Source organism: Patiria miniata, unplaced genomic scaffold (assembly GCF_015706575.1).
Source record: "Patiria miniata isolate m_02_andy unplaced genomic scaffold, ASM1570657v1 HiC_scaffold_26, whole genome shotgun sequence".
In the NCBI taxonomy this organism is placed as follows: Eukaryota; Metazoa; Echinodermata; class Asteroidea; order Valvatida; family Asterinidae; genus Patiria; species Patiria miniata.
The window spans coordinates 7,915,563-7,940,896 of NW_024037065.1; the positions used below are offsets into that span (position 1 = coordinate 7,915,563).

At 39.1% G+C, this 25,334-nt stretch overlaps 2 protein-coding genes across 3 annotated transcripts; one reads left to right on the plus strand and one right to left on the minus strand.

The window, feature by feature from the left end:
• The first annotated feature begins 225 nt into the window (after positions 1-225).
• LOC119734086 (ras-related protein Rab-9A-like) lies at positions 226-23,559 on the plus strand. Of its 2 annotated transcripts, none has more exons than XM_038207451.1 (2): positions 226-345; positions 21,889-23,559. In XM_038207451.1, the coding sequence occupies exon 2, from the start codon at positions 21,962-21,964 to the stop codon at positions 22,631-22,633; it is 672 nt and encodes a 223-aa protein (XP_038063379.1). In that variant the 5' UTR covers positions 226-345; positions 21,889-21,961; the 3' UTR covers positions 22,634-23,559. The 2 variants fall into 2 exon arrangements, with proteins under 2 accessions (XP_038063379.1, XP_038063378.1); XM_038207450.1 differs by lacking the exon at positions 226-345 and adding an exon at positions 19,732-19,888.
• Positions 3,195-17,566, minus strand: LOC119734085 (RING finger protein 150-like). Its single transcript, XM_038207449.1, has 7 exons — positions 16,813-17,566; positions 14,184-14,431; positions 7,623-7,694; positions 6,699-6,778; positions 6,184-6,280; positions 4,769-5,012; positions 3,195-4,124 (listed from the first exon to the last, which is right to left on the minus strand). The coding sequence occupies exons 1-7, from the start codon at positions 17,315-17,317 to the stop codon at positions 4,027-4,029; spliced, it is 1,344 nt and encodes a 447-aa protein (XP_038063377.1). The 5' UTR covers positions 17,318-17,566; the 3' UTR covers positions 3,195-4,026.
• Positions 23,560-25,334: the final 1,775 nt, after the last annotated feature.

The window sequence follows — 25,334 nt, forward strand, 5'->3', positions numbered from 1 at the left end:
ACAAACTTTCTCATTTGCATAACTTGGTAGAATCCATCCCTGGCCCTCGTCACTGCTCACAGCGTTAATAGTAAGGACACTGTGACCGACGAGCACCAGCGTTTGCTTTGTGACGTCAGAATTCTATTGTTTGATGGAAAAAGCGCGCGTTGAAAGTTTTGACACGCGGCGAACTTTTTTCCATAGTCGGCGCATGCGCATTTCCAAATGATTGTGACGATAGAATCTGCAGAGCAGACGACGAAAAGTGACCGTTTTGGCAACGCAAACATTGACCGGAACTTGGGAAAAAAATGACGGAGTTGCGATAAATAAAGAGCGTTCTGAAGCTACGAGGCTTCAAAGGTAGGCTCTTTTGTATTTCCTACTGCAAAATTTTGGAAGAGTATTTCTGGGAACGTGTGTTTTTATGTCCAGAAACTACTTACAAATTGTCAACTGGAATAAAATTGTTTTCATGTCGAGATGAACACAAACATAGACATACAACCTTCATGACCTTACGGGTAGGCCTAAAAAGAAATGCGCAGTGCTAGTGATACATTTACCAAAACAAACTAATTTTCAGACAAATTAAATTGTCATTTATTTATCTGCTCATAATAATTATATAATATATACTTAAACATTAATTAGCATGTTATGTAGACCCACGAACTGGGGCGCTAGAAGTAACTCTTGGGTACTATAACTTTTTTCCTTCGAAAATGCGAGGGAAAAAAGAGAGTTTTAGCGCCCCAGTTAGTGGGTCTACATGTATTGTTAATTCAAAGCAACATGCTTAAACAATAAGGTGTCAACTGTCATGAGCTGAAAGCTTAAACCAAATATTGAACTTATTTCTATAGATGTATTTTTTATGACAATAACAAGTAGTCAATCCCTACAACATGTCTATGGTTACCACAGTTTCTCAAAAATATGTAGATTAATATCTAATAACCATTGCAAGATTTCTTATACAAATCTCATTCAACTAGTGAGAGTTGTGCAATAGGCCTACTCTGATTATTTTCCCCCAATAAACATTTAGACTAAAATATTGCAACTGAATTAAAGTGCCACTGTGTGGAACATGAAGCTTAATTACAATGTAATTTAAGTTAGGATAAATTTGCCTGCTGACTTCAAGACTACCCATCCACATTTCGCAGTTCATTTTCAGATGGAAATGCTTTGTGAAGATATTTGTTTTGCTAATTAATAAGTATTTTTGTAACTTTCTTTGTTCTCATAATGAACGTGTATCACAAGAGTTAAACTCTTTTATAATGCAAGACTGGAAATAATGAATCAGTTCCAAAAAATGCAAAGAACGTTGACAAAATTACTTGGAGTTTGATCTTGATCTCTTTTGTGTATTTTAATAAGCCTCTTAAGTCTTTTTAACTAAATAACAATCACGGAAGACTAGTTATGTATTACTACTACACAGGTGAGTGACACTGAATTTTATGACTCATCATCATATGTGAAAGCACTCCATTACTAAGAATCCCTCCTTGAAATTTTACGGCAAAAACGTGTATTCTGAAGGACACCCGGTATTAACTAGTAATTGGTAATCTATCAAAGCATCTATCAAAATTGTATCTTAAAATATCCCCGAGATCTATCTCAATCACTTTTCCGGGAAATGTGTGCCATAACACCGTTCTGCGCAATCTCCGTTCAGCCGTGAGTGTTGAAAAACAGTGGGTGAATTCAGATTGGCATTTTAATAACCACACCGCGAATCCAGTGAATCCTCTTATGGATCCCGCAATGACATAGCTGAGGTTGCATTTTCATCGCGTTGCCATGGAAATCTGCTCAGGGGGATTCGACATCGAGCTTTGGGGAGATCTACACTTCCCACCGCAGAATTTCACCGATCTTATGACTTCACTGTGTCACAGCACTTAAAAAAAATCTTGTCACTTTCCCTTAAGATTGTGGAGGATTGAAGGGAGATGGAAAGTCATTAATAAGAAAGCATCAGACGGAGTAACCTGAGCATAACGAGTGTCTAAATTTACAGATCTTTTTTCAGAATCACAGCAAGAGTTGGCATTAATTGTCTTTGAGTGTGAATTCTTTGGCTCAATCCACCTGTTCATTGCATGAATTCCAATGTTAAAACACTGCAATCATTTGATTGAACACAGCACAATGACAAAACAAATTTAACCACTAAAATAAATAATTTCAAGAATGTAACACTTAATAACAATTATATATGACGCGAGAAAAATGTAAGATATATTATTAATTGCATTGCAAGTTGTTAATTTGGCAAAAAAAATAAAAAAATTTAAAGGACATATTCACACATGTAATTAATAGCTTAACATTGATATTAAAAGCTCTAACATGGATTCAGTGTTTCGTTAGTTCTAAGAAACTTATTTTTTGAAACTTAATATTTTATCAAGCACTCACACCTGTCACTTCTGCTGAAGTAAAACGTGTCAGTTTATTGTGAACAAGACAGCGTCACATTCTCTATTGAATGTTGTTGAAATGATTGTCAAGGGGATACAGTGTATCTTTTTGGTTGCAACAACTTTGGATCATGCTTTATATCAACTGTCCAATAGAAATAAAATTTTAATAAAAATTACAGTTTTGTCCAATTATAGTACACAACACCACATGTACGATACCTGTAAGCACCGTAGATATATCGATATTACCCGATTATTCGATATAATTTTGATATCGATATCGCCGACAGCAATTTTTTTAATCATATCCAAATATCGAAATTTTCCATATTGAAAAAATGATATTGAAAATATTGAAATGCAGATTGTCATCAAAATAAATCTCCTGTATGTGCAATAAGGCCAAAAAAAAATAAGTCGGTCTCTGGTCAGTGCGCGCGTCGATTTGAATCATGCGCGTCGATCTTTTTTTTTCTCCAAAATGTTCCGCGGTAGCTCCAACAGCGCCCTCTATTTCTGCACCTCCTCAATTTTCTTTTACCAAAGAGCACCAAGGAATGGGAAATTGCACCAAGGCAAATGATCGAAAGCACCAAGGCAAATTATGGAGGACACCAATGTACATGAGGACACCAAAAAAGCAAAAAGTACCCACCTTGTCTGTACAATCCAAGCTTGAAGAAAAAAAAAAAAAAAAGCCGCATGGCCGCGTCAATTCTGGAACTTTGGTCTGACCAGAGACCGAATATTTTTTTTTTGGCCTAACGTATGCTGTATAATGAAATAAAAGTCCTGACTCAAAAGTTGTGACTCAAAATGCAAACATCGCGGAATACCAAGTGGCATCACTTTGTGCTCTGCATTCGCTGGAATTCGCGGTCTCTCCCAATATAAAACCTGAAAAGCAACCGCCCATTTTGGACAAACTCTCAATGCTGAGATTTGTTATAAAAAAGTTTGAGCAAAATGCTCCAGAGAAAGCCGTGGATAATTGGGACTTAAGATTCTCCTTTTTCTTAATCAAAGTGTCATCTTAATTCATGGTCTTTAACTTTTACATGGGATAATTGATATATCGAATATTTTCGATATTGGATTTCCGATACAGTGAAATCTCGATAAGTCAAAACCCGTTAACTTCAGAAACCCTTCTTACTCAAAGTAAAAACTTATTCCCGTCAATTGTTGTTGAACAGAAAATCCATTGGATAACTCAAAACTCTGCTTAACTCAAAATTTGAGCCAATACCCCAGAGGTTTGACTTATCAAGTGTCCACTGTATATCGATGATGGAAAATTCTGATTTTGACGGAGCTTAGATACCCGTGAGTGTCGAACTCAGGAAGCATTGACCTATTTGTCAAGGGTATACTGTGTATCTTTTTGGTTGCAACAACTTTGGTTCATGCTTTCTCAACTGTCAGTTGGACATAAATTCTACATTTTGTCCTTTTAGAAGTACCACATGTGTCTGTGAGCGTCAAAGTTCCATACGCACGACCCACTTTAAGTCGAGCACACACAGCGTAATATTAATTGGTAGATATTGGTGTAGCAGGTGTTAGTAGCTCGGAGATAGGAGCTAGCGGTTTGATGGGACTAGACGCAGGTGGAGCCCAGACAAGGCGTGTCACTCGATGTGGGGCTCGGACAGTTTCTATGAAGCTCTACTGTTGTTGTGACAGGAGGTAGAATACCTGATAATGAATAAGAAGGGAAATGTAGAAATGGTTTAAAGATAGTATTGCCATTTTTGTCTTGACACCATTTTGTGTGAAGTCAAGTAGTGACAATTTTAAACCTAAAGCTAGTATGTTAATATCCGGTTCATTTCTGTCAATCCTTCCCATTTGGTCTTGCTAATCATAAACCTTGTGATATATGCTCAAAGCATTTTGCTCAACTTAAAAAAATAAAAATAAATATAACATTTGTGATGTGATCAAACTAAATGAGTCGTTTGTCGGGAATTTTCATTTGGAGATACAGGCCAAAATAGGGCCACTTCATCACATCACTTTATCACATCTCTTGATGTTCCAACTTCCATAATTTTTTAACTGAAGATGGTATCGGCATGCGGTTTCACAGCAGTAATACTGAGATGGTGCTCTTTTCAAATCTGTAATACATTTTTATTTTACCAGGGTCAACAAACAACTCATGTAGCTTGATCGCATCACATTTGTGAAATGTAAGGCCTGCACAGCGAAGAAGCTCCATCAGCTACATGTATTCTAGTTTTCTCTATTCCAAATTAAAAATATTCTACCGAGCTTGGTTGATGTTAAATCTTAGATTTAACGGGCTATGGTGTGTAGTGTTGACTGAAAATCCATACCTTCTGAACTTGATGAGCCGTTTCTACTCTCGTCTGATCTGCTTCCTTCTGACTGCGCATCCTCGGTGACAGCCAAGACACGCACGCTCTGTTGTGTGTTTGACGGCCATCGCGTGAGATGGGACGTCCGTAGACTTGACGTTCGGATGTGGGAATCCTCTCCTTCCATGTTGGAATTGAATATGATTTGGCCTAATTCGAAGACGTAAAGCGCCTCTTCACTCGCACGCATTGTCAGCTGATTCTGTAGATGAAAGAGACGGTGTGAGAATGGGAGTTTCTGCAATAATTTCTTCTGACGAATAATATTCTAACTCTTTGAACAATGTCCCAAAAAATTTCAGTTTTCAAGTATGTTGTTGAGTTTTTAAGCGCCTCTTTACTTGCACACATTGTCAGCTGATTCCGTAGATTAAAGTGATAGTATGAGAATGGAAGTTGCTGAAAAAAAATATTCTTACGAATAATATTTTAACTCTTTGAACAATGTCGCATAGTTTTACTTGTCCTGCATTTTATTAGTTTTCAAGTATGCTGTTGAATTTTTTTCCCAAGTATGTTGTCGATTTTCTAATCTACATGTACATGTCCAATAATAAGTTAAAAATGTGTGCATTTCATGACATTGGAATTTAAGTGAAATGCCAAATGATTGAAATCGGAGAATGCATCCAATTGACAAGCAGTGACCCAAATATTTTGCGCCCGGGAACTAATATCCTTCACACACAGACATGGTGCCTGCATTATTTCGCTAAATGGTGCAGGTGGAGAGTATGAAGGACGGGCCGCTTAATCAAGCATGCCTACATGCAGGTATGGCTCAGGAATGTAGGTTGATATCACACTGTGTATCCTTGCAACGACTAAGCCGTTTGGCCCAAAACGAGGTCAATATGGTAAAGTGGCACTTTTATCACCACTTGAATATGTTAATGGCTTATCTGCTGGGACGATATTTCTGAAGGTTTTCCTATTTTATGTGCTGATGCATAACATAATTGGCATGTTCTACACTAATGGCCCATTTTGAAGATCACTTTTTGTGTGTAACTGTTACTAAATAAAAGACAAAACTGTTTAAGCAGTTAGCACCTATGCTATATTTAACAATTGTTGACTGCTGTGATGTGGGATATGACGTTTTTAACACCTGCGGGGCGCATATTGTATTTTTCACTTAAGAATCCATAAATTCATTAGAGTGCTCAAGTTTCTGGCACTACAGGGAGTAATAGGCAAGGCAGTTTGGGGGAGTACAAGGACTAGTACTAGGTTCAACTCTACAAAGCAATATAATTCAAGGCAACTCATTCACCTGTAAGGAATGGTCAAATGAAACCTGTTATCCTTGATCGACAGCATTTTGGAGTTACTCATGTGTTCAGAAACAATCAATTTGTGTGAGTGCTCACCCCATATCCAAGAGCCTTCAGGATGTTCAGCTTACACATCGGACACGTCCTGTGCTCTATTAACCACTGATCCACACAATATTTGTGGTAATAATGCCTGACGAAGACAAACACAGAAATAATTTTGTAATTAAACATATTCTTCAGTCGAAAGGAAACAGTCATTTTATATCTCAATCATTGAAATGATAAAGTGATTCAGGCTCAGACTCCGCTACACTCATTTTAACAGTATTTTTTAACCAATTCTAAGTTGCCGAAAACAAATTCCGGTTATTTCTGCGCCAATGTTACATTTTCTTTTCAAAATAAGTTGGTGGAAATAAAATTTGTCAGATTTAATCTGACTTGATTCCAATGGTAATGACAATGATCCCAATGATCCAATTGATTCCAATGATAATGATTGCTAAAATTATCAAAATATTAAATACACTTGCATCTAATGATCCATATTAATTTAATAATTCTGCTAAGATTGAGAGGTACGGTGGTAATCTTTTGCCAAAACTTACTTGCATGGGAGAACCCGAACTAAATCCGATGCCTTGTAACCCTCCAGACAAACTGGGCAAGTTTCACTGTCTACCAACTCCTGTAGTAGTGAGAATAACAACAGACAAATTTGAAAATCCATTACTCAACGAAATGACTGTAAATTGTTCAAGTAAACATGTTGTAATTGTGTTTCTTTATTCATTAGTGCGAGGGGCTAGTTCTGTGGACCTAGAATTGTGTGCTATGTTTATACATGGGTTCAAGTCGTGACAAGGAACATGGCGCTTGTGTTCTTGGGCAAGACACATTACTTCAACTGCCTCTCTCCCCCACAAGTAAAGCGGTACAGGTCTGTTAACCCTTACTCTCTGAGGGTAGTTTACTGCATGTCAGTTGGTTATGCCAATGCCCTCCAGCTGCAGTTTATTGGAGGAAACTTTGATGTAGCAGTGAAGGCTCCAATTGGCAGGAGTTGGAGGCCCTGGAGGGTGCCTGATACTGACCAGCTGGGGGCACTCACTTTGTTATTAGAGGACTCTCATTGTTCTCTGTGGCATGTATTGGAGTGCCTGTCCAGTTACCCTTGAAATGACATGGCAGATATTGGAGGGCCATGCAAAAAACATAGGAGATTTTCTTGAGGCACATATTGGCATGCGTTGGAGGGTCTAGTAGGGTAAGGGTTAATGTGTACATTGTACCTGTGAGGGTAGAGACCAGTTTGTACTGATCTTGATCTGCTGTAGAAAACTGGACTCTGATGGCCTGATGAACAGGGGTAATAATTGTGAAGCACTAATAGACTTTTGTATAAAAAGATACATTCCAAGCACGTCATCATTATAATTATTACTATGTTAAACCTTGTACAGGTTTTTGTACACCTACGTCATATACATGTACATGTATGTCTACATATGATGTAGACAGACTGTACTTACATCATCACCTTCTTTGAGATGTTTGGCTGGGAGTTTAGCGATAGCTTTCTTGGCTGCTCGACTCAGTCGTTTCTGTGAAGAAGAAAAAAAAATGATACTTAGTAACAGAATCAAATTAAGATACACAGTGTTTCCCATATCAGAGCCATTCCTGAAAAGCAAGATGATATCCTGTACACAACTCCTGTACAGAATTAATGGTACATGTATAATTAGCAGGTCTTCATATCCCAAGAATGACCTCAGGCTTTACTTGTGTGGACACAATAGCAAGATAGCATACATACACAAGAACGTATGCAATTCACCATGTTGTACTACATGTAGGTAATATGTGCATTATTTTTGTTATTATGACAGTTAATCATGCAAAAACTGTTATGAGCTTAAAGGGAAGATAAAGACATTTGCAAACATCAAAAACTAAATGATCAAATTATAACGAAATATCTTACTGGACTGTTAGTGAATTACAATCTAAAGCATCCTGTAAAATCGTGGCTCCTGGTGTGTTGACATTTTCAAGAAAACTTGTATTTTTCCTACACTGGTCGGCCGACCATCGTTGGAGAAAACTGGCTTTTTTCAAAAAAAACTGCTCCTATTTTTTCATATGCAGTCATTTCGCATTTTCTTTGCAATTGCTCACACAATTCATCTGTGAAGGGGTACAAGCCTGCTAGACTGATTCTCTGACCTTACAATCCTCAAAGTCTACAAATTGCAACGTCTCATCTTAGGTGGGGTCAGGGAACCAGACTACAAGAACATGGTTGGTTTTCTTTGATTTTCCAGCATCTCCGAACCAAAACGTGAAACAAGCTAGTTTAACAATATTTTCCATAGCACACTAATCCTCCAAATCCATTATTTCTGAAAATTGCAGCAAAAGCAAATGTTGTATATTCCCTATAATCACAAAATACAACATGTACAGACAAAGTTGGAATATAATCTACACTTAACTGCACATAATTTCTGGGAAAAAAAAAAGTAACATTCATTTAATGCAGGGTTTAATACCGGTAGGGCCTGTTCAGTATTTTTGTACACATGCTTTCTATCAGAAAAATCACTAGCAGAAGTCTTAAAAATCAAATGCCAGTGCATGACAGACAAAATTGTTCCTTTGGATGAATGCCATGGAGAAAAGGAAAAGATTTATTGAAATCCATAAGCACCAGGATCTACGCAGATCAATTTGTGCACCTGACGCTCTCTACACTTAGTGCATGATGCAGAACCCACTGTTCTCTCCAAGGCAATTCATTTCGACATTTCCCAGGGGAATTCGGTATACCATCACATCATGCACTGTGAAGAACATCTACATGCGGGGCAAAAGCCTCACTTGCAATAATGGAGAGGTGTTTTTGTGTGATTGGGAGTACTTGATCCTTTCAGAGAAAAAAATATATCCACCGTACAGACTGAAAATAAACATGTCATCACGAAATTGATTTTTTTTTTTACACACATGTAATCAGATTTGTAGGCAGCATACAAAATTATGAAGATAATTTTAAAATCAACAGATCAACAAATTAAAACAAGCAAAATTAATCCAAGTGCACATGATTTTTTTTGATAGGGAGAGTGAACATTGTCTCAATTTGTATTGGGTTCGGAGATGCTGGAAAATCTAAGAAAACCAACCATGTTTTTGTAGTATGGTTCCCTGACGCCACGTAAGATGAAACGGAGCAATTAATATTGTCAGAGAACAGTATAAAAGGCTTGTACCCCTTTCACAGGTGTGTAAACAATTGCAAAGAAAATGTGGAATAACTAAATATGAAAATTTATGAACACTTTTTGAATAAAAGTCAGTTTTCTCCAACGCTGGAAAAAATTCAAGCTACATGTCAGTGGTGAATAACATTTCAGAATAACAGCCCTCTTTAAAGGGGACATTTGCAATCATCAAAAAAAAAAAAAAAAACTACCAAATTATTATGAAATACAGTACCTTACTGGACTGTGACAGTCTAAAGCATCCTGTAAAATCATGGCACCTGGTGTGTTGACATTTTCAAGAAAGGTGGAATTTTTGTATCACTTTCCAACGATGGTTGGCAGACCATTGTTGGAAAAACTGCATTATTTTTTTTTTATACTGCCCACCAATTTACCAAATTTAAATAGTGACATTTTGTTTGCAATTGGTTACACATCTGTGAACGGGTACAAGCCTGAGCTAGACTGGTTCCCTGAACTTACAGTTCCCCGACATCTATAAATTGCTCCATTTTATCTGAAGTGGGGTCAGGGAACCAGACTACAAGAACATGTTTTTTTTCTTGAGTTTTCCAGGATCTACGAACACAAAACTTTAAACAGGTCAGGGTAACAATATTTTCTATAAAACACTTACCCCCAACTCCATCTGTTTCTGAATATTACAGCAAAAGCAAATGTTGTACACGTATATGTTCCCTTTAAAGGGAATATACAACATTTGCAAACATCGAAAAATAAAACTACCACGTTTTTACGAAATACCTTACTAGGATGTTGGTAAATGACAGTCTCAAGCATCTTGTAAAATTATGGCACCTGGTGTGAAGTCATTTTCAAGAAAATTGTATTTTTGTAAACATTTCCAACGGTGATTGGCCGACCACCGTTGGAAAAACCTAACTATTTTTCAACTACTGCTCCAAATTTACCATTTTTTCAGTCCAAATTGTGTTTGCTATTGGTTACATGTTCATGAACGGGTGCAGGCCAGCTAGACTGGTTCCCTTGCCTTACAATTTTCCATCATCTATAAATTGATCTATTTTATCTTTTGTGGAGTCAGGGAACCAGACTACTTGAACATTTTTGTTTTTCTTGGTGTTTCCAACCTTTTCGAACACAAAACTTCAAAAGTGTCAGTGTAACAATATTTGATCTATTATACTAACCTCTCAAATAGTTCATTTCTGAAAATTACAGCAAAATCCAATGATGTACATTCCCTTTAAATACTGGCTGATAGTTTCTATACAGCTGCCTATCAAATCAGCTAGGATGAGGAAACTCATGAGAAAATTCATTTCTATCCCTGTACTTACATTTGTACTCTTGAGATTACTCATGTGTGATATGAAAATTAATTTCTATGTCTTGGGTACTTGCCAACACACTGTTCACTGTTGACAGTACGGGTACATGTACAGTAGTTTTAGGAAGTTCATCAATTTTCAATTTAATGTACCCGGTACGTACCGTGCATATGGACTACACTAACATTTTACACTACCATAGCATGCTCACCTACATGTAATTTGATTTCAGGGATAAGAAATACATGTAGATGTATGCACCAGTATCTTCCATAGGAAACTAAAAACCCTAACTGAAAATGGTAAATTTTTCAATGCACATTTCCCTCACATTGAGACATATATCACTGAATTATTAATGTGGAGTCTTACAAGGAGCTACTGTGATCTTTATTTTCTGTTCCTATCTTCCTATAGCCTATCATGTATCTGCTGTGCACTATCAAATTTTCTTCAGCACATAGCACAACACAGTATTAATTACAAACCCTTTGACATTTCCGACTATGCTGGTTTAAGCAGAGTACATGTAGGTTTGAGCATGTTCAAGCAGACGTGTATGTAAGTTTCATCATGTGAAAATAATTGCATCTAATGGTCAAAGTGGCACTTTACTCAATCAAAATATTTCATCATATTATCATATTTAATTAAATAGTCTTCTCTTTAATCAAAACAAAAATAATCTAAGGAAATTAAAATTCTTCCTTTATAAAATAAAATTTACAGAAATTGAAGTGAATTTCACAATATACATGTATTATCATTCAATTCTTTTTTTTTTTTATCTTACCAACCATGAAAAAAAGAGAGTTAAATCGAGTTGCAATTTCTTGTACAGCAATAAAGCAATTAAACTTAATCCACATGTTGTTCTCATTATAATCGTCTTAAAAAATAATGACAATAACACCCAGAGGTAATGAGCATTGAGCACAAGGGTGACCATTTTAAATTATATTTTTCTGAAAATGAATTTTCGTTTCCTGTGTACAGTGCACTGCCATATGGTCAGGCAGTCGTGCGGTTGAAATGGATCAAAACACTGTCGCATTCAACTCGCAAATTATGAGATTTCAGGAGTGAAGACGAGACATCCCAGTCTACTCAGTGTCATAAATCACTCGGGACATAAAGGCGATGTATGGATGCACCTGGCATAATTGATTCCACAGCGAAAAGCTTGCGGTTTCCTGTGGCAAGCCGGCAAGGAAAGAATCCTGTGCATTTTGCTAATTTGAAATTGAGCTTCAGGTCAATACACATTTTCTCAATGATGCTGCAATCAACCAGCTTTGTATACAATCAATATTTGAATAATGTTACTTCGCCTACACGTGTTTTTTTTTAATACTGACCAGTCAATATGTTAATAAGTGATAAGAGGATACATCACTAGGCAATTCAAATAGTTGTCCAGAACGATAACAAAAAGTCACAAATGATGAAATAAACATAAATTTTGCTTACTTAAAAGATCATGCTTACTTAAAAGATATTAAAAACACTGAAAATAAAAATAATTTTAACAGGGGGAACCTCTCTCATTTTGAACGTTTTCCCTAACACCCTAGGCTTTTTTGCTAGGATGTTGCCTACAAAATCCTGCAATTGGCCTCATGGAAAAATAGCTACATGTGTAGTATAGCCTCAATCTTGCAAATTCCTCCATTATTCTGGAGCAGTACAGAGGATTTCAAGCATAATCCAGGCCTACATTTATGCATGGCTTAGCAAAAACAAAACTAGGTCCGGCCCAAGACCTTGACAAAGGGCATCCTACGAAATCAGTAATGCACTTTTGCCATGTAACCTCAGTCCTCTAAATTCCTCCACTTTGGCAAAGAGGATTTTGAAGGGTTCAGGGCAGTTAGGGTTAATAGATTTTTGTGCAAGCGAATCTGTACGCAACCATCCGCACATTTAACATACAAGTTCAGTGTAAATGCCATAGTGCCAAAAGAAGACACTATTTTTTTTTCTTCTGCTCTTTGGCCGACTGAAGTTGACTTCCTCCCGACACTTGTGAAGGGAGTTCAAATTAATATCATACAGGAACTCCCACACAGTACCAAAAAAAATCAATATCCTGAAGCACTTGTGGGACTCCTGCCATTTCCCGATGATATTAAGTGTTGGGGACTCGCGAAATCAGGGTTCAGTGAACGTAGACATTCCCCATCCTCACAACATCAAGGTGTTGATTAACAAATGAGGACTGAAAACTGCTTGTCGAGCAGTCGTGTTTCAGTGTAATGTGCCTGCACAATAGCTGTCTGGTAATTTGCTAGCTCAAAGGTTAGTTTCCTCTTTAATCGAGATCTAATCTTGTTTCAGACAGCGCACTTTGACACACAAGTGTTACACTCGGCTTACCCATACCCAATCAGAAGAGCTGTGATTCTGCACGCAGTGAATGATACAGACCCATTAGTCCCTTGTACCGCCCCGACCTTATATCGCCCCAGCACGCTATTGTATGATGGATTTATCCACGAGGAAATACAGTGTAAATACTGTGTAATACAAATGCTAAAGGGTTACATATCGGCAAGACAAGACAGTTTGGCCAAAATTGAATTATCGTAATTTCTTTTGACAATCTGAGCTACAGGGCGAGTCAAAAAAGCGGATGCCAAACCCCAAAAATTACATTTTCATATTTAAAAAAATATGTAGCACCAAAAATAATAATGACTGGAAAGCCAATTTCATAAGCTACTTCTAGATGAAAAATACTGAAATTGCACAATCCGTTCAAGGAATATCACCGATGAAACACAATGACCCTAAAACCTCTTTTGTCTAAAAATGCATTTTCAAGAATCTTCGTCACAATTATCTTCAAACATCACCAGCGATAAAACCCTCAGTTTAAAAGTTAAAAAATATTCAACAAAGTCCTTTTGAAGGCCCGTCTTATTAAAAAAAGTGAATTTTTTTGTTTGCCTAACCAGGGTTGTTAATAAAGATATTGTGTACTACAGTTGTTGAACAAGTATTCTGTGTCATTTTTTTTGTTGTTCCAAACAGTCAAAACACAAGAGACAGGTTTTAGGGTCATTGCGTTTAAATGGTGATATTCTTTGAACGGATTGAGCAATTTCAGTAATTTTTTTCATCTAAAAGTAGCTATGAAATTGGCTTTCCAGTCATTATTATTTTTGGTGCTACATATTTTTTTAAATATGAAATATATTTTTGGGGGTTTGGGTTCCGCTTTTTTTTGGGGACTCACCCGGTATCTTATGCAAAGTGTTAACGTATTTCACAACCTTCAGATTACATATATATGAACATGTACCCGGTAACTTGTAGTACAGTGCAAAGTTTGACCAAACAACTCCAGTTTTGTTTGGTCAAATGGTCAGAAAAGGTGCAATGTCTGACTGAAAGGAGTTTGAAGTGTGGGTGCTATTAACTCTCTATGCACAAGTGTGGACGCAAAAGTTGAAGTGTTTTGAGGACCTATATCGAGGTGTAAAAGACTAGGAAGGTTAAAAGGTCATACCTGTGTTCTGTCTCTGGCCTGTGCATACCGGAAGCGCTGAATATAATAAAACACCAGCCAGGCCAGCGAAATGATCATCAACACGATGAATGCCACCGACACAAAGAGGACCGAGGATTTCTTGAATTGGACGCTCTTGATGATTGTTTTGCCCACCTCAAAATGAAGCGTGACGCTGGTTCCATTTTCAACCAACGCCACAATGCGCTGCCCGTTTTCAGCACTAATAAGTACAGCTGGAATTTTGCCTGAAAAATAAATGGGACAAAAGTGGACCGGATCAGTTGAAAATGATAGTATTGTTACATCTTTCCATGAACATATATGTTCAGTCAACTCCCATTAACTAATACAAAACTCAGCCTCACCGAGCCAAAAAGTTTATCAGAATTTTATATTAAGAGGAATGTCAGTCCCACTCGTTGTGCATATAACAGGCATGCAACTGGGAATTTAGAAAAAAAAACAAAGGAAATTCCAAACCACACAAGATTCTGTAGTGTTTTTCAAGTTGTAATGGCTTTCCTGAGAACTAAAAGACAAGGAAATCAGTGGATCCGAGGAAAAGTTGCATGCCTGATATAAATGCACAGATGGGACCAGGGCTTTACGTTTACTACAACCAGAGTTTGTATTAACTAGTGCAGTGCCCGTCTAAAATCTGCATGTTCGGGAAACGCAAATTGCTTTGCCGCTGGTATAGGTTGCATACTTGCAGAGTTTTGGAGAACTGCTCGTGCAAACAACGCACGCGATTCAATGGTGTTGTTTTCACAGGTTGAACGCACACTTTTGCGTCAAAGTTTTTGCCAAGTTTGAAGTTCGACCACCTACAATGGTCGCTCAGTCGACTGCAAAAATAATGTGCCCGTGTACATACGAAAACATGGTATACAGTGCTACTCACCCATTGCCATTAGTATTCACCCGTACTGGACAATGTATCGCCCTGCAAAGCACGTGCACGTGCCCGTCCTTTTTGCATTGTTTGCGTCATATTGAGCACGCGCGCTTTAGCTTAAACGTGACGTAAACAATTGAAAAGAACGGCAGTGCGTACGTGCGAATGTTATGTTCTAAGCTATATACTGCCACGTTTGCCTCAGAAAATACTGCTTTTTGCAGCTTTTTCGAGAACCGCTGGTCCAAACAACTTCAAACTTTGCACTGCACATTCTGTTGTCCCGAAAAATATATCCACAGATTTTCAACCACATACGGTGCCCGGTTCTGGAGATAATCGACGGACAGACAGACAGACAGAGATTCCTTGAATTGTAGTATAGATAAGAGTCGGCTGTATCAGGCCAAAAAATAAATAGTTCTGCTTCCGGTTACCCTGCCCCTACCTTATTTTTTGGGGGGAAAAATGAGGAAAAAAATCGAAAACCATCAATTACTACCTTTTACTTTTGACTACACGCAGGCACCTCCATATGATCGTACACAAAAAAATTGCCCCCCCCCCCAAAAAAATTTCCTTACCTACCCTATTTTCAAATGCCATGTAATCGGAGGCAGAACTATTTTTGGGGGCCTAACTTTAATCTTTCAATTACAAAAGAAGTAAGGCTTGTTATTTCTGTTTGTACATGTTTCCTCGTCCCAACTTTAGTAGGATTTCGTCCAACTGTACTGGGAACATATGTCGTACAAAAAAGCAATCACTACAGGAACCATTTCAGGAAGTATATAAGCACGAACCACTCACATGCTTTTTGCTCAACGTGACACAAGTTCCACAACGAAATGTAGGGATGTTTGAGTCTAAAGAGTCTAAAATGAATTACCTTTTGAAGTATAGTACGTGCACCTTATACTAGTTGTAAAGGGTACATAACACCATCATTCATAGATGCTTCCAACATAATCAATGAGACGTGATTCATCTCACAAGGGTCCATCTTACACCTGTCGCAAGTGTCAGCAGGCGCAGGGGTGCTAAAAACTAATAGAGTAGAGCTACCAGCTTAATGACCAAGGGACTTTAGTTTAGGCCAAAAAAAATAAAGTCTCCGGTTTCTGGTATGGAGCTTGCCCCAAAAGTGGTGCGGCGACGCGGCTTTTTTTTTTTTTTACCTGTTTTTTTTTTTTGGCTTCAAATGTCGGCTGATGACTGCAAATGGTGCCCGACTAAACTTAGTGCAAATATATGGGAGTCCAGAGAGGCCACATAAATCTTATTCTCGATCATAACCCCTTCTAAAAACACGTTAAAATTGTGCAGCAGCAGAATTCCAGTCAAACCAGTGAGTTTGGCGGTTTTGAAACATCGTCTTGTATTGAAAAAAAAACTTTTTCATTTTGCCGACGCGCATGGCTACGGCGACGTGCGCGCATACCAGAAACCGGAGACTTTTTTTTTTTGGCCTTAAAGAACTAGGATATTAAACAGATTTTGGTGAGTTTTTGGATGCCCACTCAGTGACTCTATGCATACAGTTATAAATTGTACAGTTTTATACCATAATTATTTAGTACATAATGATATGCAGAATGACACTAACTTTTTATACCATAATTCATAAACTTTATGATGATCAGCCATAACAAACATGCATTCATTAATTTTGATCACTGCACTGCAAACCGTTTTCAGCAGATAGAATTTCGTGAAGCTTGTTTGTACCTTTATTTTGTATTGTATACAGCTCACTGCCCGGTTTGTTGTCAAACACGACAACACCAGACGCATTATATTTTTCAGCCAGCTTAATCTTTTCTGTGTCTGTACAATTTCCCCTCTTAACGAGGGCAATCCACTGCACTCCTTTCCGCAATTGCATGGGTAAAAGCTTGGGTCGGTAGGGCACACATCCTTGGGAGTGAACTCCGCGGCGATAGACCAGAACGCCGCTGGCCGGGTTGGCGGGGCCGGAGCTAAATCTCCCGGCGTCGGTCTGCTTCTCCGTGGTCTCATTTCCCGTGGCGGGGTCCTTGTACGTGATGCTCACGGTCGCCGTAGTCCACGTATCCGATTGACTGCTGTAAAAATCGTAAGCGTCTGTAACTGATGATCGGACGATACAGACGAAGATAATCCACGCAAAACTCTGAGTGTACGAATGTGAGATTTGGTGCCATGTTTCTCCAGTTACCGACACCAAACGGAGCTTGTTGTTGACAGCGGCCATGGTGCCGGTGCCGTGTGAAGTGTATTCACGGCCGTGCCACACTCAAGTCGAACACGCTAGGTCTGTTCGCGGTAGTTAACTACGGTCACATCCCGTGTGCTTGTAGTTGAGGCGATTTCCTTTTTCCTGGCATTATCATCTCAACTGGGTAATGGAAGCTCACATTTAATTGTAAACATAACCTGATCATCGTGATGGGCCGATTCACAGAATAAGATCTATTTCTGCCCCGCGACTTTCCAAAAATAACACTGCTAAGGGCCGTACGTCTCGTACGGTCACGCCAGGGTGACCGTAAGGCCAGAGCCAAATTCTGCTAAATGCACATCAAAAATCTGTCACATTTATCAAAAATCTGCCAAATTCCCCAGAATTACCCAACATACACTATCAACAATGAAAATCACATGCAGACTGATACTTTTGCCTTAATTAAGGTTTAAATTACATTATAAACAATCTGTAGTCTCATAAAGATGATGTGAAATTATCGCGTAAATTTACGGCAAAGCACGGATCTGGCCAAGACATTTGAAGTGTGTTTCCCAGTGAACCTCAGCACCTAGACCAGCCAACCTGTCCCTTTACGCAAGGGTTTGTTTGAAAAGGATTGAAGCTTTCTTAAACAAATGTACTTTTTTTGTTCAAATTTGCTGTTTTTGTGTCAAATAACCATTTTTGCAGAATTCTGCCAGAAATCTGCCAAAAAAATCCATTCTGTCAAATTTTCTGTCAAACTCGTTTTTTTTACAAAAATTCTGTCAAAGTTAGCCGAAAATCGGCTAAAACGGTCACCCTGACGAACGCGCACGCGTGCACAACGTACTCTAGCCGATCGCGCACAGCACATTCGGGGCGCATGCGTTAAAAAAAAAAATCGGTGATTTGACTCGTACGGAATCGATACCGAAATTATGTTTCCGAATCATTGAAGAATCGAAGTGTCGAGAGTGTAAAGTTCTGACCAGCGCGCGCCTAGGAAAACATTTCACTTTATAAATTCCATTTTTCCCATACAAATCTATACACCTGATTAGTGATTCCACAAAACTTACAACCAAGGCTTACCCAATGAGAAATCAGCCATTGCAAATAAAGCCTGGCGCGTTTCCAGAACCCTTTATTAGGAAAGTCAACGCCGTGCATGTAATATATGCAAACATTCCAAATTTGCAATTATATTTGGTATAGAAATTACCCCCCAAAAGGGCCTTTGTTCAATAGCATATCAATTGCCGGACGCGAAAGAGAAATATCGTGTCAAAAATGGACCTCTCATTCCCCAAAATCTAAAGTATGTGTGGTCTAGTGCAACTCGATGTACTAGTACATCGGATGGAAAATTAATTTTGTGGCATTTGGTAACAACATAAAGTTAAATAGAAGACCAATTTTTTTTTGTAGGGTTTACATTTTAAAAAAACTTACTGGACTCATTGGCATTTACGAAAAAGAAAATCTAAAGTGGCGCTTCATGCTAAGGACTGCAGTCAAGCCAGCCTTACTAACTTCTAGATTCCATCGGCTGTAGGTAGGTAACTAAATCTTCATGGCTTGGGTAGGGATAATACGCAAGTATAATTATTTAGCTATATTTTATTTGCTCACTTAGACATTCACAAGGCCATACGAGAGCTGTCACGGTTCAGTTGTAGTTGATTTGTTGTGTGATATTTACCTAGTAAAATATTTGAACGAATCGTTGTTTCAGTTTTTCAAGCGCTCGGATGATTCAGCCGTTTAATATGCGTTTTGTTGCAGCAGTAGTGCTACCCGTACCTCTGTGCCCTAGTCGCTTCCTACTCGAAAGAATCGATTCTTTCTGTGGATCCGTTTGAAAAATAATCGATAACGATCTGGTATCGTCTGGTTTTAGGCATGGGCGGTGTGATTAACCAGTTGGGGGGGGGGGGGGAAATAGATTATTTTGTGTTTTTTTTTGTGACGCGACTGGTAAGGCGCTAATATGAAACTGTGACTTAGGGAAATAACATGCATTCCTAACAACACTATACCTTTTGTTATTAACCTCGAGAAGTCATTTTACTTTTTCTTGTTGAAATTCAATTCATTTGTGTTTTAATGCCGAATAAATAATAATAATAATAACCCAATACATACAAACAGAGGATTGATATAATCAATATCGGACAAACGAAAGGTCATTACACTAGTAATAGATATACATGTACACGCGTACAGTACATGCACAAAGAACTTGTGGATAAAAAAAATGGGCAAAATGAATGGTTGACCGACACGAACAAGTTTAGACTTTGTACAAGCAGCATGCGAAATCACATGACACGATGTAGTCTGGAAGCCGCGTGCAATTCTTAGCGGAATTAAAATGCGAAAGACTGGTTTACGCCTCTGCTATCAAGGGTAACGGAACGTATAATCAAGCGTACGTACGTACTGTGCATGCAGCATGCATAGCATAGCAGCCAGCCGGCCCTCGATTCGCTTGTCATTCTGCGAACGTGTGTCACATCCTTATGCTCCTGTTTCATCAATTTCGATGTTTTGCTTCGGAATTCATTATAAAAGAAGCCCTTCTTCATTTGCAAGGTATTGTAGAATAGGTCTAGTTGTTTCACGTAATTGGTTGTGATAATGCTGGCGAGAAAGTCGGATGATGGGGAAGCGATTTTGGCAAGTCTGCAAAATTTGCCAAAGTGCAAAGTCATGAAACTAGGCATGAAAGTGGGAGGGACGAAATTAATGACATGAAATGATTGTACACGTGAACATTTTCAAACAGTACAGGTCAGGTAGGCCAGGAAATTGTGTATCCCAATTTGGAAGAATGTGGTATGAAAACGTGATTTTATAATTTGTGTTTTTTATATTATTAACAGCTGTTGTTCATTTGGGAAAATTTGGTCAGGCTGAATAATTTAAGTTAGTTTGGTCAAAATGATTTAGACAGTCACAAATGTTTTGCAGAACTCCATTTTATGATGTATAATTTGGTAAAAAAAATTAAATAACTGCATAATACTTAATAGGATAGTCCGACTCCGAGTAACTTGGACCCAACTTATCGCCTTTTTTTAACATTTGGACATGGTCTGGCGATAGTAAGGTCCTAGCCCCATAAATGTGGCCTAATTACTGGACTGCCTCCGTAAACATAGGCCACACGTCCACATGTACAAAAATCGTGTCGACTTTGCCAAATTTTGATTTTCACATTTAGGCTTAGTTTGTAGGATTTTTTTGCTTTAGAAGCATACTCACCCACTTTATAGGCTAGTCAGAAAGTGCTGCCTTTTTCAGATGTCCAATTTTTGTGAAATTTCATGTTGAAATTTTGATACGCAAACGTGTAAAAATGAATCTGGAAATTTCACGAAAAATATACATCTGAAAAAGGCAGCACTTTCTGATTAGCCTATAAAGAGGGTGAGTATGCTTCTAAAGCAAAAAAACCCTACAAACTAAGCCTTAATGTGAAAATCAAAATTTGGCAAAGTCGACACGATTTTTGTATGTGTGGCCTATGTTTACGGAGGCAGTCCAGTAAATAGGCCACATTTATGGGGCTAGTAAGGTCCAAGCTAATACCGCGACCTAGACAACACAGTCCCAAAAACCAACATTTTCCAACAAAAAACATCAGATTTCACCTTCAAAACGGCCTCCAAATTACTAGATATGCCACCTGAGGTACAAGTAGACATCGATAATTAAGATGGTTGTACTGAAGTTTACTTACGATCTGGAAAAAAGTGAAATTTTCCGTTCATTTCGGAGAGCTCCCCTCGCGATCTTGAACACGTTAAATTTCCGATCGTGTTTAATGTTTGAACGACGGGATTTCTTCTACATGCCCAGCGTACATTCGATGGTCCCCGTAATTTCGTTACCGAGCGCGCGCGATGCATCGATTATGATAATGAGTCGCATTTGTAAACATACATGTGCATTTCGAACTGTAAAAGGGAATCGGGAACGCTAGTTCCCGACTCCCTATTATCGTTTGAAATGCACATGTGTTTACAAACGTGATCCAGTCTACTCATTATCATAATCGATGCATCGCGTGCGCTCGGTAACGGAATCGCACTCGGGATACGGGGACCATCGAATGTACGCTGGGCATGTAGAAGAAATCCCGTCGTTCAAACATTAAACACGATCGGAAATTTAACGTGTTCAAGATCGCGAGGGGAGCTCTCCGAAATAAACGGAAAATTTCACTTTTTTCCGGATCGTAAGTAAACTTCAGTACAACCATCTTAATTATCGATGTCTACTTGTACCTCAGGTGGCATATCTAGTAATTTGGAGGCCGTTTTGAAGGTGAAATCTGATGTTTTTTGTTGGAAAATGTTGGTTTTTGAGACTGTGTTGTCTAGGTCGCGGTATTAGCTTGGACCTTACTATCGCCAGACCATGTCCAAATGTTAAAAAAGGCGATAAGTTGGGTCCAAGTTACTCGGACTATTAATAGGACTACATAGTACATTCTCACTGTTTCCTCAAGTTAATTTTGATCATCTTTTTTTGTCCTTGGGTATTTTTGTTCACCTTATTCAACAATTTTTGTTTTTTTCACTTGACAGAGTCTTGAGTAGTACCCCTCCAGACCGAATCATAGAAAGACTTGAACATGAGTGTTGATGTTCTGTGCAGGAAATGCTGAGAAAGTTTGATGATCTGGAATTGACCAAGTACCAGTCGAAAATGTCCAACAGATCCATCCTGCTTAAAGTCGTCATCCTGGGCGACGGAGGGGTGGGGAAAAGCTCGCTCATGAACCGCTTCATCAGCAACAAATTTGACAGTCAGTCATTCCACACCATCGGCGTGGAGTTTCTGAACAAAGACATCGCAGTGGACGGCGAGAACTACACGATCCAAATATGGGACACGGCAGGCCAGGAGCGCTTCAAGAGTCTACGCACCCCGTTCTACCGGGGTTCGGACTGCTGCATGCTGACGTTTGCCGTAGACGACCTGCAGAGCTTCAACAACCTGAACATGTGGAAGAGGGAGTTCCTGTACTACGCCGACGTGGCGGACTCGGACAGCTTCCCCTTTGTCGTGCTCGGCAACAAGGTTGACGTGGACGAGGACGAGAGACAGGTGACCATGGAGGCCGCCATGGAGTGGTGCAAGGCCAACGGAAGTATCCCGTACTTCGAGACCAGCGCCAAGACGGCGGTGCGAGTCGACGAGGCCTTCACGGCCGCCGTGCAGCGGGTCGTTGAACTGGACAGGAGGCAGGATATGAAATCTTCGCCCACGACGGACTCCATCGTGCTCAGCAAGAAGCCGAGCAACAAACCCCAGAGCTCCTGCTGTTAATAATATCATTCATGTCCAATAGAAATGTTGAGAACAAAAAGTTAAGCATCTCATGACAATCTTCCGACAAGTACCTCCTCAGTGTCTACAAAGGGAGAGTTGGTGGAGACCACTGGGAGGGACATTTGTAACGCATTGCAGACGATGTCTGATGCTCATGCAAGTGTCCACTATGGCTATGTGAACATGCATGCAGACTAAATTTAGTTGAGCATTCTTCACATCATATGCGCACGAACCAGTATGTGGTGTGTCCCATCCATCCATCCACTGGGGTCTTGAAAGTGCCATCTGCCTGTACTGTTGGTGCATGGGGTCTATTTTTGTCCCCAAAGCTGGCTCGGGCTCCTAATTAACCCTAACCTTCCCAACTCCATCAAAATCCATCCCCCATTTTGGGGGATTTCGGCAGATAAGCCATGTGTACCAAGTCAATCAAAATGGTGGATTTCAGTGGATTTGGTCCTGCATGAAGCATTATGTGAAACAGAATCAGTAATGGATTTTGGCGGACTTGGCCCTCGACCATAGAGCTCTATTAAGTTACTAGAGCACTAACTCCTCCTTCTTACGTGTGGTGATACTTTGAATCCTTCCTGCGCATTAGAATTCATGTGCATGGTTGTATCTACAACAAAATGAAGTTAGATGGAGTGAATTTTGAAAGTGTACTCTAAAATGCAATGCGCAAGTACAACATAGGCAAACGACTTAAGCACGTCATGACGGTTAAAATCGTCACGGCAAAAATCATCCGCAGCGAATGCGTAAATTTACGTTTGCATTGTTTGAGCAGTGCAAAATTAAACGCTGTTTTACTGATTGTTTCGGTTTTGGGCATCTCGGCTTCGATAACGCTCTGTATAGAATAGAAACGCAGATATGCAAATAGCCATGCAGAAGCCATACAAAGTTTGAGTTGTCAATAGGTTTGTGCACAAACATTGATGCGTCCAGCAGGAATCACTTTGTACATCGAGTCAGCGTTCTAGTAATTTAATGTAGCTCTATGTCTTCGAATTAGTAAAACTAAGTAGGGAGTTAGGTTTTTTAACCCTTACTCTCTGAGGGTAGTTTACTGCATGTCAGTTGGTTATGCCAATGCCCTCCAGCTGCAGTTTATTGGCAGATAGTTTGTCTTAACAGTGAAGGCTCCAATTGGCAGGAGTTGGAGGCCCTGGAGGGTGCCTGATACTGACCAGCTGGGGGCACTCACTTTGTTATCAGAGGACTCTCATTGTTCTCTGTGGCATGTATTGGAGTGCCTGTCCAGTTACCCTTGAAATGACATGGCAGATATTGGAGGGCCATGCAAAAAACATAGGAGATTTTCTTGAGGCACATATTGGCATGCGTTGGAGGGTCTAGTAGGGTAAGTGTTAATAACCAACCAGCCCATCCCACCGGTTGATGACGTCATAGTTTCATCTTTGTGTACATGGTTGTGTCTTGTACATTTCTTTACAAAATTTGTGTATCGATGGACATACATGTAGTCAGAGACAATTTACTAACCTTGTTAAATTGTGTTCTAAGTGTAAGTGGCAGCTAAAAATTTAATGTGCAACGTACTGAATGAACTAAGCATTTCTAGTTGCTAATTCCACCCTCTGCAATGCTAACATTATATAAGGCTATCTCTTGAACTATTGCTAACCCCAATTTTTTTTGTAAATGCCGCACCCAATGCAATTTTTGGGCCAATTAATCAAGCCTTTCAACTGCAGTTGCTTCATAACTTGTTCAAACCAATTTTCAAAGTTGAACAAAGAAATGGACTGGAGGGGGGTTTGAGCCTAGGACCCACGGATTGCTGTTCCAGTGCTCTACCAACTGAGCTATCCAGCCCTATGTTGGTCGTTCCACAACTTGTCAAGGTTTTTGTTCAAGGAGTGCTAGTCAGAAGCCATAAACAAGTAAATGCCATACTTTAACCCTAACTCCATAGCATGATTTCCTAGGAACCATACCCATCCTGGCAAATTCCAACACCATGGGAAACTGCAGTAGTGCACACATATATTTCTGACTTTGATTCTGGAGGTGTGCCCAACCCAATGTAAAAGACTGGCGGTTTTAGGGGTACTGTACCCATCCTGACAGATTCCAACAAAACATGCTGTTGGGGTTTGATGGGTTGAGTTCTGTTAAGGTTAATAGTATCCTATAGCCCGGGTTCATGCCCAAAGTCACGATGCTAGCAACATTGGCAATGCTGGAAACCCGGGAATAGTAAATGGGAATCACTTGGAGACAATACAGCTCCTGTCAATTTCTTTGTTCGTTTCACCTTAGAAAATTGTTATAATGAACCCCAGGTCCTTTCACTTTATAGTGGGTTATTTTTAAAATTGTTCAAACCAAGTTAAGTTAACTGTACATGAAGCTTGCTATTGTGATGTACATGTTTATCATGTCTGTGATTGACTGTGAAACAGTTGTTCAGCTGATATGTACACGTACATGTATATGTACATTGTACATTGCGCAACTATGAGGAATAAGTGGAGGTTTTTTTGGCGAGAATACTCAAAGTTGTGTTTGTATTTTGGTTTACCCGATTTACCGTACATGTAACTGTTCAATCAAAGAAGATTCTGTGGAATCAAAGCATCTCCTTTGAGTTAGGGTTGACATGCTTTGAATTCAAACTATTCAAGCAGTTTTCCACTGAAATTCCTTTCAAATCAAATCATGTGTA

Bases quoted from the DNA above. Each gene is read 5' to 3' on its own strand.
- LOC119734085 (XM_038207449.1), bottom strand. From the start codon at position 17,317: ATGGCCGCTGTCAACAACAAGCTCCGTTTGGTGTCGGTAACTGGAGAA. The intron at 6,779-7,622 runs GTAAGTACAGTC...TCACTACTACAG, and splicing joins ATCTCAAAGAAGGTGATGAT to GAGTTGGTAGACAGTGAAAC. The intron at 4,125-4,768 runs GTATGGATTTTC...ATTCATTATCAG, and splicing joins CGGCTCATCAAGTTCAGAAG to GTATTCTACCTCCTGTCACA.
- LOC119734086 (XM_038207451.1), top strand. From the start codon at position 21,962: ATGCTGAGAAAGTTTGATGATCTGGAATTGACCAAGTACCAGTCGAAA.